This window comes from Mobula hypostoma, chromosome 11, assembly GCF_963921235.1.
Source record: "Mobula hypostoma chromosome 11, sMobHyp1.1, whole genome shotgun sequence".
Lineage (NCBI taxonomy): Eukaryota > Metazoa > Chordata > Chondrichthyes > Myliobatiformes > Myliobatidae > Mobula > Mobula hypostoma.
The window spans coordinates 99445809-99459370 of NC_086107.1; the positions used below are offsets into that span (position 1 = coordinate 99445809).

At 53.9% G+C, this 13562-nt stretch overlaps 1 protein-coding gene across 2 annotated transcripts in view; it reads right to left on the bottom strand.

Annotated features, from left to right (window-relative positions):
- Positions 1-883: 883 nt before the first annotated feature.
- fam234b (family with sequence similarity 234 member B) overlaps positions 884-13562 on the bottom strand; it is a 50127-nt gene continuing 37448 nt past the window's right edge. For both annotated transcript variants that reach the window (XM_063062631.1, XM_063062630.1), the window contains 4 exons: positions 12485-12634; positions 11247-11364; positions 4954-5186; positions 884-1715 (listed from right to left, as the gene is read on the bottom strand). In XM_063062631.1, the coding sequence (XP_062918701.1) occupies positions 1686-1715; positions 4954-5186; positions 11247-11364; positions 12485-12634 (531 nt within the window). In that variant the 3' untranslated portion in view covers positions 884-1685. The remainder of the gene's footprint in view (positions 1716-4953; positions 5187-11246; positions 11365-12484; positions 12635-13562) is intronic.

Here is a 13562-nt window from a genome sequence, read left to right on the forward strand (position 1 = left end):
CCTCCTAAGCCAACCCGTCACACCTCACACTCACACCTCCCTCTCCCCTTGTCCCCTACCTTGTACTTAGGTATGGAACGATCTGTCTGGATAGCACACAACATGGAGCTTTTCACTTTGTGACAATAATGAATCAAGTCCACCTCCCACACCTCGCCTCCCCAGCCCCACCACCTTCTGGCCCAGCAAACGACCCCCTCTCCCCCTCCCCCTGGCACCCATACCTCACCTCCCCAACACCCACTCTCCCCAGCACTCACACCCCAGTCCCCCTGGTACCCACGCCTCACTCCCCCAGCATCCACACCACTCCCCCGGCACCCTAACCCCCCAAGAACCCACCCCAACACCCCACTCCTCCAACACCCACTCTCCCTGGCACCCAACCCCCCCCCCAGCACTCACACCCCACTCTCCCAGCACCCACTCGCACCAGCACTCAAATACCCCTAAGCCCTCACACTCCCGACACCCACAACACTCCCCCAGCACCCAAACCCCCCTAGAACCCACCCCAGCACCCCTGGTACCCACACCCCCCTCTCCCCTACCCCAGCACTCACACTCCACTCTCCCAGCACCCAACCCCACTCCCCAGCACTCACACCACTCCCACTGGCACCCAAACCCCCCAGAACCCTCCCCAACACCCATATCCCCTCCCTCAGCACCACCCAACCACCCCGTACCCATACCCCCTTCCCCTGGCACCCACTCACCTCCAGCACTCAGACAACTCCCCCCCCCCCCGGCAGCCAAACCCCCAGCACCCAAACCCCAGTCCCCTCCTCTCCCACAGCACCCACACCACTCCCTCCCCCCCCCCAGCACCCATACCCCACAGGCACACAAACCCCACTGCCCCCTCCCACCCAGACCCAATCCCTCGTGCACCAGTAACTTCAGTTGAGGCCCATCCTGAATCCCATCCTCACATGCCACCCCCTCCCCCAGTCCAGTCCATTCATACCCGACCGATCCTGCTCCAGCAATTCAGTGAGAGCTCGAACGTTGGTGACGTTTGGAAGTGCTGAACTGAAGGCAGCGGTGTGGGGAAAGTGTTTGGACTGGGACTGGTTTGTTAAGGTAATGGTAGAAAGGGGAGTCATTCCAGAGGACAGGAAATCTTCAAGGTTACGAGTAATTACCCTGAGCCCAGCAGCTTCATTGGGACACTGATACACGAGTTCTGCTCATCACTGGGACCTGGCCATCTTGCTGTAACAGCAATAACAAACTCCCTCCTACATAGGAGCCCTAACAAGGCATTATGGATCACTGTAACAGTTATGTTGTTGTAAAGGCAGCTCTCTGCAGCAGTACTGGGTGAAAACTAGACTAACACATTCGTCCCAAGCTGGTCCTTTGCGGCAACGGTGCCCTCTTAGACAAAGCTGACGTGAAGCAGGCAAGGGGTGGTGTGGCAGTCAGTCAGATGAAGAGCGGAGGGTATGTATCCCCTTTCACACACCAGGCCACTGTCAGCAGAGAGACCTGGGGTCCCGGGTTCCCAGTGCGACCTCGCGCAGCAGCGGGAAGCTACCTTCAACTTGGATGAGATGCTCCTGTGAGGTTGGCAGACAGGTCGGGCGGGAATGGATGCTGCCCACAGGGACAACACGGGACAAACGGTGGTCGAGAGGGGACTTTCCGTACACAGCGATGGATTCAAGTGGTGGTTCTGTTCAGACTCGGTAAAAGGATGAGGTGAGAACCTGATAAAAGATCAGAGAAAATTGCAAAGTTAGCAGAGCTGAAACTGAACCTCCTGCTTAGAGCAGGGGTTCCCGACCTTTTTTATGCCCTGGACCCCTGCTGTCAACTGAGAGGTCCATAGACCCCAGATCAGGAACTCCCGGCTTAGAGTCACAGACAGAGGCCCATCTAGTCCATGCTGACCAAGAATGGCCCACCTGTACAAATCCTAATTTGAACCCTTTATTTTTAATTTTACTCATGTTCATATTAACTCCCTCCAATTCTACCCCTTACCTGCAGACTAGGGGCACTTCCGGTTTAAGACGGTGAAGCCCAGCAAATACTTATCAGCAGCAAACCAAACAGAAGAATATAAGTAAACACCTTATCACTAACACTTTTTCTGGTAAAACTTATGGTAAACGATCGCCGCAAACAACAGAGAGGCGAGCGGTGGGGATCCAGAGTCGGGGCGAGGTCCGTCCTTCAAAACTGAGAGCGAGGAAAGACCTGAGGTTTCATCGATCTTAACGGCGGGCCGATTTGGAAAGGTCAGGTCCAGGCCCGCAGCATACTGAAGTGACAGGGCCTGGGGCCTGGAGCTAGGAATGAGCCAGTGTTTGGACGATTTGAACACCAGGCCAGATTGTAAAGGCAGGGTGTCGGGACCAGAGGTGAGGGTGGGCCGGTTCTGCTCGCTGCCCTGCGACGTTTACTCGGCTCTGCACTGAACTGAGGCTGAGACCTGCTCCAGGCCTCAGGTCTGTAGACTCACTTCCATTCAGAACGCTGTTTGCTTACTCACATTGTCTGCACGATTTCTTTTTTTCCTCTCTGCACACTTGGTGTCTGAAAGTCATTTTTTACGGGTTCTTTTGGGATTCTTTGTGGCTGTCTGTAAGACGATGAACCTCAAGGCTGTATCGTGTATACATACTTTGAACTTTGAACAATTTTCAGTCGCCAATTAACGACAAGTATTTGGGACAAGAGAGGAAACTCATGTGCAAACTCCACATAGACAGCATCTGAGGTCAGGATTGAAGCCAGGTGTCTGGTGCTGTGAGGCAGCGACTCTGCTAGCTGTGAAAATGTGCTACCCCCTCATGGTGTCTAATCATCAGCCTTAACTCAAACCTCTGCTCTGTAGGAAGTCACTGCTCACTGCCCTCAGTTAGGGGAGGAGAAGTTCCTACTTTATGGCCCACCATGTCTTCTGCCCCCTCACTGACCATCCAACAGTACAGAGCCCACAGCTCCAAATGAAACTTCAGCTTCTCCATCTCAGCTTCTGTCTGGTGGGCTGCTGGGGGCTGGGGGGAGGTGAGAGTTTAAAGGGTGGCAATTGGAAGTGACCCAGGCTGGCATGTGTACTCCTGGAGTAAGAAGGAAGCGAAGAGGAACAAGTCCAAACCCCTGTCTGCAAGTGTTGGAAGACTGAGGCTGCCAAAGACTCCCCTCGGGGAAGTGGGCACAAGGTGGTGCTTTGCCAGTCCTGTGGGAAGGAGCCAAGGAGATCCCGGTGAAATGCTGATGTGAGATGAGGCCCGACAAAAAAAGACTGTCAGCACAGTCTGAGGCTGAGTGAAATCTCCAGCATAGCCCTTTCTGTTCAGCCAAGACCAGAAGCTGTACCACTGTGGAAAGCCCCCACAGTTGGCACTGGACACTGCATCCTGGCACAGCTCCACCTCACGCTCAGTAACAAGCAGTGCATACAGCCAAGAGACAGACCCCCCCCCCCACCCCACAGCCCCAGTAGACTTGTTTATTTATCACCCTGCTGGGACCCACTCGAGGCAATGGAACACGCCCCCCGATCAGGACATGGGACACTGGATCCCAAAGAGCAAGAAATTAAGTAAAATCACCCAACTTCAGTTGATAGAACCAAACCTGTGGCTGGGACCGGGGGTGAGGGGTCAAGATTGGGACGGGGGACAGTGTGATCGGATCTGGAAGTTAATCCCTGATAAGAAACTCGGGTCACACTTGCGAAGCCCTTGGAGAATTGGGGCTGGAGACCTGGCACTGGAGGGCAGGATTAACCGGGTGGTTCTCATTCAGCCAGCCAGCATATGAACAAACGAACGGTCTCCCTTTCTGACCTTAATTTCACAAAGCGCTGGAGTTGCTAGACTGGGAGGGAGCCACACACAGTCTGCGGTTCCATCGGTACTGTGAGTGTGGAAGGAGGTGGGACTGCCCTCCGTCAAACACTGGCCGGATTCACCCCCACCTTTCTCTGGCTAATACTTACCCAGTAACCCATCCAATTAAAAACAGATCAACTATCCACTGAACACAATGTTCCACACCCTCCTGTGTTTCTATGGGTTCAATCTCTTCCTTTTATAACCTTTTCTTTTCCATTCCTCCTGCCTCCCACTCCGTTCAATCTGTCCACCATTTACACACAGTACCTTTCCACCATCTTCCTATTCCCTGTCCCCCACCTGCCTTCATCTGCTTAATTGTATTATCCTTACCTGCCCATTATTGCCCTTCACCTGTCACCGACCAGCCCACCTGGCTTCTCCCTCTCCCTCCCTTATACCAGCTACAGTACTGTGCAAAAGTCTTCGACACATACACACTGTATAGCCAGGGAGCCCAAGACTTTTGCACAGTACTGTAGTAATTTTATGCACTGCACTGTACTGCTGCTGTAAAAAAAACCACACAATTTTGTGAGTGATGATAAACCTGATTCTGATATGGGTCTCTATTGTGGACTGAGAGTGGGAAGGGGGCAGGGAGAGGGGAATCATGGCTGGGAAAAGGAGAAGGGAGAGGGAAGTACCAGAGAGACATTCTGTAATGATCAATAAAGCAATCGTTTGGGATCAAATGATCCTGCCTGGTGTGTCAGGGCTGGCTGTGCCATCCCTCACCCGGGCAGCCTCTTTCGGCCACCTGTTCCACACCCCTCCTGCGGCGCTCCACCCTCGCCATTCCCAACCTCCTTTGCTCCCACCAGATTTACAAACTCACGTTCCACTCCACGTGGACAAATACAAAGGTCACGGCTACACTCTCAATCCTGATGCAGTGTTCCAGCTCTCCCTCTGACTTCACAGACGCTGCCTGACCCACTGAACTCCTCCGACAGTCTGTCTGTTGCTCCAGATCTCGGTCTCAGCTACTCATTCACTGCCCTGGCTGTTATCAGTTTACGCTCGGGCTGACTTCGATGATGTGAAGTATTGGGCGGTGAGGATGGGACACAACGGATGGAAGTTGCTGCTTTCTTACCGTACACCGCTGGACCTCAGTGCAGAACCGGAGCTCCGAGAAGAACTTCATGATGGACTCGGTGCTGACGGCCACCCCTTCCTCCAGCGTCCGAATCTTACTGTGCACAATCGCCTCCTTCAGGCCCACGTTGGTCACTAATAGGGGTCCCATCTGACTCTTGTGGGTCGCCTGGTTGGAATCAGTTGTCACAGCAACATGGAATGCATCCTTCCTCTCCTTCCATATTCCAGCTGTATGAAGATATCCCATTAAATTTCACAGTACAGTATCATGGATTAAGAAGGGCAAGAGTTGATCACCTTAAAATCAATTTAAAATAGGTTTGCATTGACATAACCCTGTTGATGTAAACAAACTTCTATAAAGAGCATCGTAAGTGGTTGCATTACAGCCTGGTATGGAAACACCGATACCCAGGCTCAGAAAAGACTCCTCTTAGGAAAGACAGGAGTTGCTCAGTATTCATTCACCCCATTTACAAGCAGTGGGCCTCTGTCGGTCGGAGTCTACTGTGGATTTTGCATCCTGGCTGTCTACGCGATACGCAAGCCAGGACAGTACGACACGGAGAGCAAGCTGTTTCCCATTCAGCAGGCTGCCCCTCTCCACGCAGCCGATGCATCCAAAGGAACAGCAGAGACCGATACAGTCTGGCACCAGCAGCCCGTCAGCATTCAGCCTCTCGCCTCTGGTCTGCTCTTCAGTGAAACGGGGACCTTGGTGCCCCCTTCCTGTACTGAATCCCTTGAAGCTCTGGTACTCAACGTAGAACTGCCTTAGGGATGCCAGTTCCGGATTTTCCCCCTCGGGGTTTACTCCTGAAGCCTTCCCCATGAGTGGATACAGCCGCAGGGCAGCGCAAATTTGAGCTAAGAGTTTTCCTTCTCCTAGATGAGCTGCCAACCATGGCTGATGAGTGCCATCTGCCCGAATTTACAACCAGAGCCTCAAGGGATTCGATGGATATAGAGACAGTGCGGGAAGCTGGCACCAAGGCAAAAGGTCAGTCACAATTTCACTGGAACAGATCAGAGCGGAGGGACTGAATGGCCTCGTCTCCTCCTCCCTCTTATGCAAGCTGCAGCTTCATAGAGAACGTTCAGCACAGTAAAATGTTCCAGGACACCTTACAGGATTGCTATCAAAGAACAAATTACCACCGTCTAAAAGCTCATCCCCTCCCACCCCCTCACCCTCTCCAGAAACCTGGGTTCAATCCTGATCAATCAAGCGGAGTTTCCATGTTCTCCCTGTCACTACTAGGCTTCCCCCCGGGTCTGTGACTCACCCTGAAGGTGTACAGACATTTCATTATCATTATGTGTCGTGTTGGATGACGTGGGCGATCATGCTCTTTCAATGACCATGATTGTTCTTGGCAAATTCTTCTACAGAAGTGTTTTGCCATTTGCCTTCTTCTGGACAGTGTCTTCACAAGACGGGTGACCCCAGCCATTATCAATACCCTCCAGAGATTGTCCGCCTGGCATCAACCAGGACTTGTGATGTGCAGCAGCTGCACACACGACCATCCACCACCTGCTCCCAGGGCTTCACGTGACCCCGATTGGGGTAGGGGGGGGCTAAGCGGGTGATACACCTTACCCAAGGCCAGTGGAGGGAAGCAGCACCTTACACCTCCTTGGGTAGAGACGTATCTCGACCCCGCCAGCCAAAGACAGTTCATTCAACACACACAAAATTCTGGAGGAACTCAGCAGGCCAGGCAGCATCTACAAAAAAGAAACAGTTGACATTTCGGGCCAAGACCCTTTGGCAGGACCTCCGAAGGGTTTCGGCCCGAAACGTCGACTGTTTATTCCTTTCCATTGATGCTGCCTGGCCTGCTGAGTTCCTCCAGCATTTTGCGTGTTTTGCTCAGACTTCCAGCATCTGCAGATCTTCTCGTTTGTGAAAGACGGTTCATTAACTGCTGTAAATTACCCCCTTTTGTGTATATAGTTATTGAGAAGAAGGATCAGAGGAGACCTGATGGACGTGTGTGAAAGAGAATATGTTACAGGGGTAAAAGGAATAAAGGGAAGAGGAACAGGGAATGTTGAATTGCTGCCCCAGGGAGCAGCATGGACTAGATGGGCTGAATAGACCCTCTGTGCAGGTCAGGTGGGTGGGTTTAACGACATAGAAGCAGAATTAGGGAATTTGGTACGAACATTTATTGAAGTAGATGGAAGGAGCAGCCACGTGAATGTGTGCCCATTGATAACAGGTGAGAGGGTAATACCAGGTACGTGAGAGACCGAGCCCACAGGAAGAGGGAGATTACGTGGGCACGGTGAGAAGCTGGATGAGGGGCAGGCAGAGATCAAGGGGGCGACGTGAAGAGAGAAATAAATGAGCAAGATTCCGGACTGGAGCCATTTGAGATCAGAAAATCCTGGAGAGGCTGCTACTGTGGGAATGGGGGTAGTGTCTGCAGGGCACAAGCAGTATTGGAGAGGACACTGATAATACCCAGATGCCTCGATGCCATTGAGAGACGGGCACAGCTCCATAAAGTGTGGGGTGGGGGCATTGAGAGACGGGTACAGCTCCATAAAGTGGGCGGTGGGGGCATTGAGAGACGGGCACAGGTCCATAAAGTGGGGGGGCATTGAGAGACGGGCACAGGTCCATAAAGTGGGGAGGCATTGAGAGACAGGCACAGGTCCATAAAGTGGGGGGGGCATTGAGAAATGGGCACAGGTCCATAAGGTGGGGGGGGGCATTGAGAGATGGGTACAGCTCCATAAAGTGGGCGGTGGGGGCATTGAGAGACGGGCACAGGTCCATAAGGTGGGGGGGCATTGAGAGATGGGCACAGCTCCATAAAGTGGGCGGTGGGGGCATTGAGAGACAGGCACAGGTCCATAAAGTGGGGGGGGGCATTGAGAGACGGGTACAGCTCCATAAAGTGGGCGGTGGGGGCATTGGGAGATGGGCACAGTTCCATAAAGTGGGGGGGGCATTGAGAGACAGGCACAGGTCCATAAAGTGGGGGGGCATTGAGAGATGGGCACAGGTCCATAAAATGGGGGGGCATTGAGAGACGGGCACAGGTCCATAAAGTGGGGGGGCATTGAGAGACGGGCACAGCTCCATAAAGTAGGGGGGCATTGAGAGACAGGCACAGGTCCATAATGTGGGGGGGCATTGAGAGATGGGCACAGGTCCATAAAGTGGGGGGGCATTGAGAGATGGGCATAGGTCCATAAGGTGGGGGGGGCATTGAGAGACGGGTACAGCTCCATAAAGTGGGCGGTGGGGGCATTGAGAGATGGGCACAGGTCCATAAAATGGGGGGGCATTGAGAGACGGGCACAGGTCCATAAAGTGGGGGGGCATTGAGAGACGGGCACAGCTCCATAAAGTAGGGGGGCATTGAGAGACAGGCACAGGTCCATAATGTGGGGGGGCATTGAGAGATGGGCACAGGTCCATAAAGTGGGGGGGCATTGAGAGATGGGCATAGGTCCATAAAGTGGGGGGGCATTGAGAGACAGGCACAGGTCCATAAAGTGGGGGGGCATTGAGAGACGGGCACAGGTCCATAAAGTGGGGGGGCATTGAGAGACGGGCACAGGTCCATAAAGTGGGGGGGCATTGAGAGACAGGCACAGGTCCATAAAGTGGGGGGGATTGAGAGACAGGCACAGGTCCATAAAGTGGGGGGGCATTGAGAGACGGGCACAGGTCCATAAAGTGGGGGGGGCATTGAGAGATGGGTACAGCTCCATAAAGTGGGCGGTGGGGGCATTGAGAAATGGGCACAGTTCCATAAAGTGGGGGGGGGCATTGAGAGACAGGCACAGGTCCATAAAGTGGGGGGGCATTGAGAGATGGGCACAGGTCCATAAAGTGGGGGGGCATTGAGAGACGGGCACAGCTCCATAAAGTGGGGGGGCATTGAGAGATGGGTACAGCTCCATAAAGTGGGCGGTGGGGGCATTGAGAGACAGGCACAGGTCCATAAAGTGGGGGGGCATTGAGAAATGGGCACAGTTCCATAAAGTGGGGGGGCATTGAGAGACAGGCACAGGTCCATAAAGTGGGGGGGCATTGAGAGACGGGCACAGCTCCATAAAGTGGGGGGGCATTGAGAGATGGGTACAGCTCCATAAAGTGGGCGGTGGGGGCATTGAGAAATGGGCACAGTTCCATAAAGTGGGGGGGCATTGAGAGACAGGCACAGGTCCATAATGTGGGGGGGGCATTGAGAGATGGGCACAGGTCCATAAAGTGGGGGGGCATTGAGAGACGGGCACAGCTCCATGAAATGGGGGGGGGTGTCAACGTACCTCAGGGATTCTTTAGAAGAATGAGGGGTGATTTTATTGAAAGATACGTGATCCTGAAGGGGCAGATGTTGACATGCTTCTACTCGTGGAGGAGGTTACAACAAGTCATCATTTAAACCTGAGGTTTATGGGACTTTCTCCTCAAACAGGCTGATGAATCTCTGTCCAGAAAGGTTGTGGAGGATAGATCATTGGGGGGTTTTGAAGCTCAGTGATGAGGAACTGGCACTGAAGAAGGTGGAGCGGCCTGGGACAGATCAGCCATGGTCATACTGAAGGGTGGGGGGGCAGGCTTGATGGCTGGTGTGGGCTGCAGCAGCTCCTCTTTTCCCATGTTGCTGTGAAGCACAGAGCCATTCCTGGCTGGCGGTATCTCTCGGGGAGGGGGAATTGACAACTATTTAGCTCTTTCACCATTAATATTTAGTAGTGCAACAATCTTACAACCTGGGCTTTATCCCCCGTGCCTGGACACAATGCGGAGCAGGTAGTTATCTGCTCTGTACCCAAATGCACAGGGATGGGATTAGGACCAGGATCAGGCCTTTAACACACGGCACAGTAATTATCCCGAGATTCCCAGATGGAGAAGACACAGATATCAACTTCCATTCCGACGAGGTCGGAAGCTTCTCAGCTACCGCCCGGCCAGGTAAAGACCATCCTTTTATCAGTGCCGGCTGCTCCCTACAGAATGAGAGATTAGCAGAACAAAAAGTGAGCCACTGACTGAAGTCCACACGAGACACAATGCCTGCTGTGTTGGGAGACCTCGCGGGAGTGATGGAAGAGTGTACTTGGCTCAGCTGAACCCCGAGAACAGTGACACTGATAACCTGAACCCCGAGAATGGCGACACTGATAACCTGAACCCCGAGAACGGCGACACTGATAACCTGAGTGCTTCGGCATTTATTCAGAGCCGTGTGGGATCGTGGATAAAATTCACAGACATCTTTATCTCCCCACTTGACTACCCCAATGGCTTCCTGGCTGGCCTCCCAGACTCCATGAATATGAGCTCATTGGAAACTCTGCTGCCTGTCTCCCTTACCCTTCTGTTCACCTCCCCCGCGGCCTCAACTCTCCCTGCCCCTGCATCATCCAGCGCCCGAGACTGGGGACGCGCTGCAGACTGGGCGCAGGGCACGGGGGACGCATTGCAGGCCGTGCGTAGGGAACGCACACCACTGCAGACTGCGGGCGGGGAACAGTAACGCACTGCAGACGGTGCGCAGGGAATGGCGACGCACCGCAGGCCGCGTACCGGGCATGGGGGCGCACCGCAGACTGAATACTGAGTATGGGGACGCACTGCAGACCAGGTACCAGGCATGGGCCCGCACTGCAGAGCGCGTACCGGGCATGGGCACGCACCGCAGACTGAACACTGAGTGTGGGGACGCACTGCAGAGCGCGTACTGGGCATGGGCGCGCACCGCAGACTGCGTACTGGGCACGGGGATGCGCTGCAGACCAGGTACCAAGCACGGGGGTGCACTGCAGACCAGGTACCAAGCACAGGGGCGCACTGCAGACTGAATACTGAGTATGGGGATGCACTGCAGACCGGGTACCGGGCATGGGCACGCACTGCAGAGTGGGTACCAGGCATGGGCCCGCACTGCAGACCGGGTACCGGGCACAGAGTCGCACCGCAGACCGTATATAGATTAATAGAGTTGACAGAAGAGTGTGCACAGTTATTAGATCATATACCACATGGTTAATCTGCTTGCTATTTTGAAATTCTGCACACTGCTTTACAGTGCCAGCCATCCAGGTTCAATTCCCGTCGCTGCCTGCCGGGGGTTTGTGTGTTCTCCCCGTGACCGCGTAGGTTTCCTCCCGCAGTCCAAAGACGTACCGGTTGGTAGGTTAATTGGTCATTGTCAATTGTCCCGTGATTGGGCTAGGATTAAATCGGGGGATTGCTGGGGGGCACGGCACACTGTATCTCATTACCCCTTGGAGTTCTGAGCCGGTACTCACTGGCTGATGCAGTTACTGGGCCCGAGCTGGTGGCCAGCTCCAAGAGCACGCCAGGGTACGACGGGTGCAGGAGGAAGAGGCGGTATCGGTTGCCGCGGTCGGGGTCGGTCCTCCAGATCTGCGAGTGGACAGAACAATGGCCAATCAGCAACACTGCCTTGAGCTCACTGTCACACAGAGAGTACGGACACAGGCTGGGTGGCTGGCCACACCTCACACAGAGGCTCAGGTCCCGACTGGTACCTCAGCCGCCTCTCGAGTCTGACTGAAGCGACACCACCTAGTCCTTACCCACCACACGGATGACAGACATACCCACACGAGGTAGCCTCATTCATAATGAATTCCTCCTCCTCCCCCTCCCATAACCTCCTCCAGGTCAAGTGCTCCCACCCCACTTCCCTCCCTTCTCACTACAGAGCTGCCGGCCACAGCAGAGTCACTCTCACTGCCTGTATTGGAGACACCGCATCTATGCTCCCCACCCCAGAGCCGTCCTCCACAGTGGAACCACTCTCCATGGGGGAGCCACTCTACACTCTCCAGCATGGAGCTACCTTGCCCACGGACCCCACCACGGAGTTGCCCTACTCTCCCGCAGTCCCCACTGCGGAGCTACTGGGCGCAGGGTTCCTACTGTGAAGCTGCCCTCCATGCTGGAGCCACTCCCAATCCCCACTGCGGAGCTACTTGGCACAAGATTCCTACTGTGAAGCTACTCTCCACGGCGGAGCCACTCCCAGTCCCCACTGCAGAGCCCCTCTCCTGCAGTCCCCACTGCGGAGCTACTGGGCGCAGGGTTCCTACTGTGAAGCTACTCTCCACGGCGGGGCCACTCCCAGTCCCTTCTCCACCCACTTTCCCTACTACGGAGGTCCAGCAGTTAAACTAGAGTTAGCCCGAGGCTTGAGCTAACAGCTTGCGACTTGAGTTCACCATGACAACTCTGGAATTTACTTTTAGTCAGTCATCTGGAATTAGTAACGATAATCACAAAACTACTAAGTTGTTGTAAATGTCCTTTTAGTTCACTAATGACCTTCAGGAGAAGAATACTGCCATCCTTCCCCAGTGTGGCCTACACCCACAGCTCCAGGCCCAACAATACGATCACTCTCAACTATCTTCTGAAAGAGTCCCCCAAGCCCAGAGGTAATTAGAGGTGGGCCAAGAACAGTGAGGAAGAACTCACCAACTGATGAGATCCCTCCACTTTCAGACAGTTTCTCTCCACTCACCGAACGCTCCGCTCCACATTCTCCGGCCCAGAACAGGAACGCTGACCGCCCATCGGACAGAGGGAGGGAGGCTGCCTCTGAGCCCTGGCTCCGGCACCCCAGCTCTGCCTGCCACAGCTCCTTGCCCGAGCTCCCATCGATAATTAAACTCTGTTGGACATAAACTTCGTGAGATTCGTTCACAGGCATTAAAATGGAGGCTACAGCAACACGACTACAGGGCAACTAGCAACCGAAGGACAAGTTTTTCTTACACAGGTAGTAACTGGAATGCACTTGCAGAGCAGGTGGTGGGATAGGATACACTGACTATGTTTAGGAGACAGGTTACAGGCACTTAGATACACAAGGCACAGAATGGTATGTCCCTAATGCCGCCAATTCGGATTAGCGTAGGTGGGCAAAAAGATCAGCATGAACACGGAGGGCTGAATGGCCTATTTCTGTGTTGTACCCACTCTGTGACAAGCCATCGCTGCAAGTTAGTGGGGTTTTCCCCACTAACGGAGGGCAACTTTAGATCAGCAAGTCCAAAGCAAGGAACTGCAGCGTTGAGGGAAGGTGTTTGAGATGATGAGGGGTCGAGGGGAGAAGGACTGTGAATCTGTACCAGAAGTGAAACGGTCCCTTTCTATGCAGCAAACACTGAAAGCTCCAGCAAACCCTGCAAACACAAGAGAGGTCGGAGAGTCACTTGGCCCACCAGAGACTGCAGATGTTGGAATGTGCAGCAACAGGCAATACTCTGGAGGAACGCAGCAGTCAAGCAATACCTGTGGGAGGAAAGGAATTGTTGCCATTCCGGATCATAACCCTTCTTCAGGATCCAAAACGTCAACAATTCCCTTCCTTCCAGACATGCTGACTGACCCCCAGGGTTCCTCCAGCAGATTGTTTGTAGTCCCTTACATCTGCTCTGCTATTTCATGAGATCATGACCGATCTTTTATCTTCCTTCACTCACCCAGTAGCCCTTAGGTTCCAAAAATCTACTGATCTCATCTGGGATACACTCAGCAACTGAGGCTCCCCTGCCTTCTTGAAAAGAGAATCCCAAAGGTTCGCCATCTCCCACCTT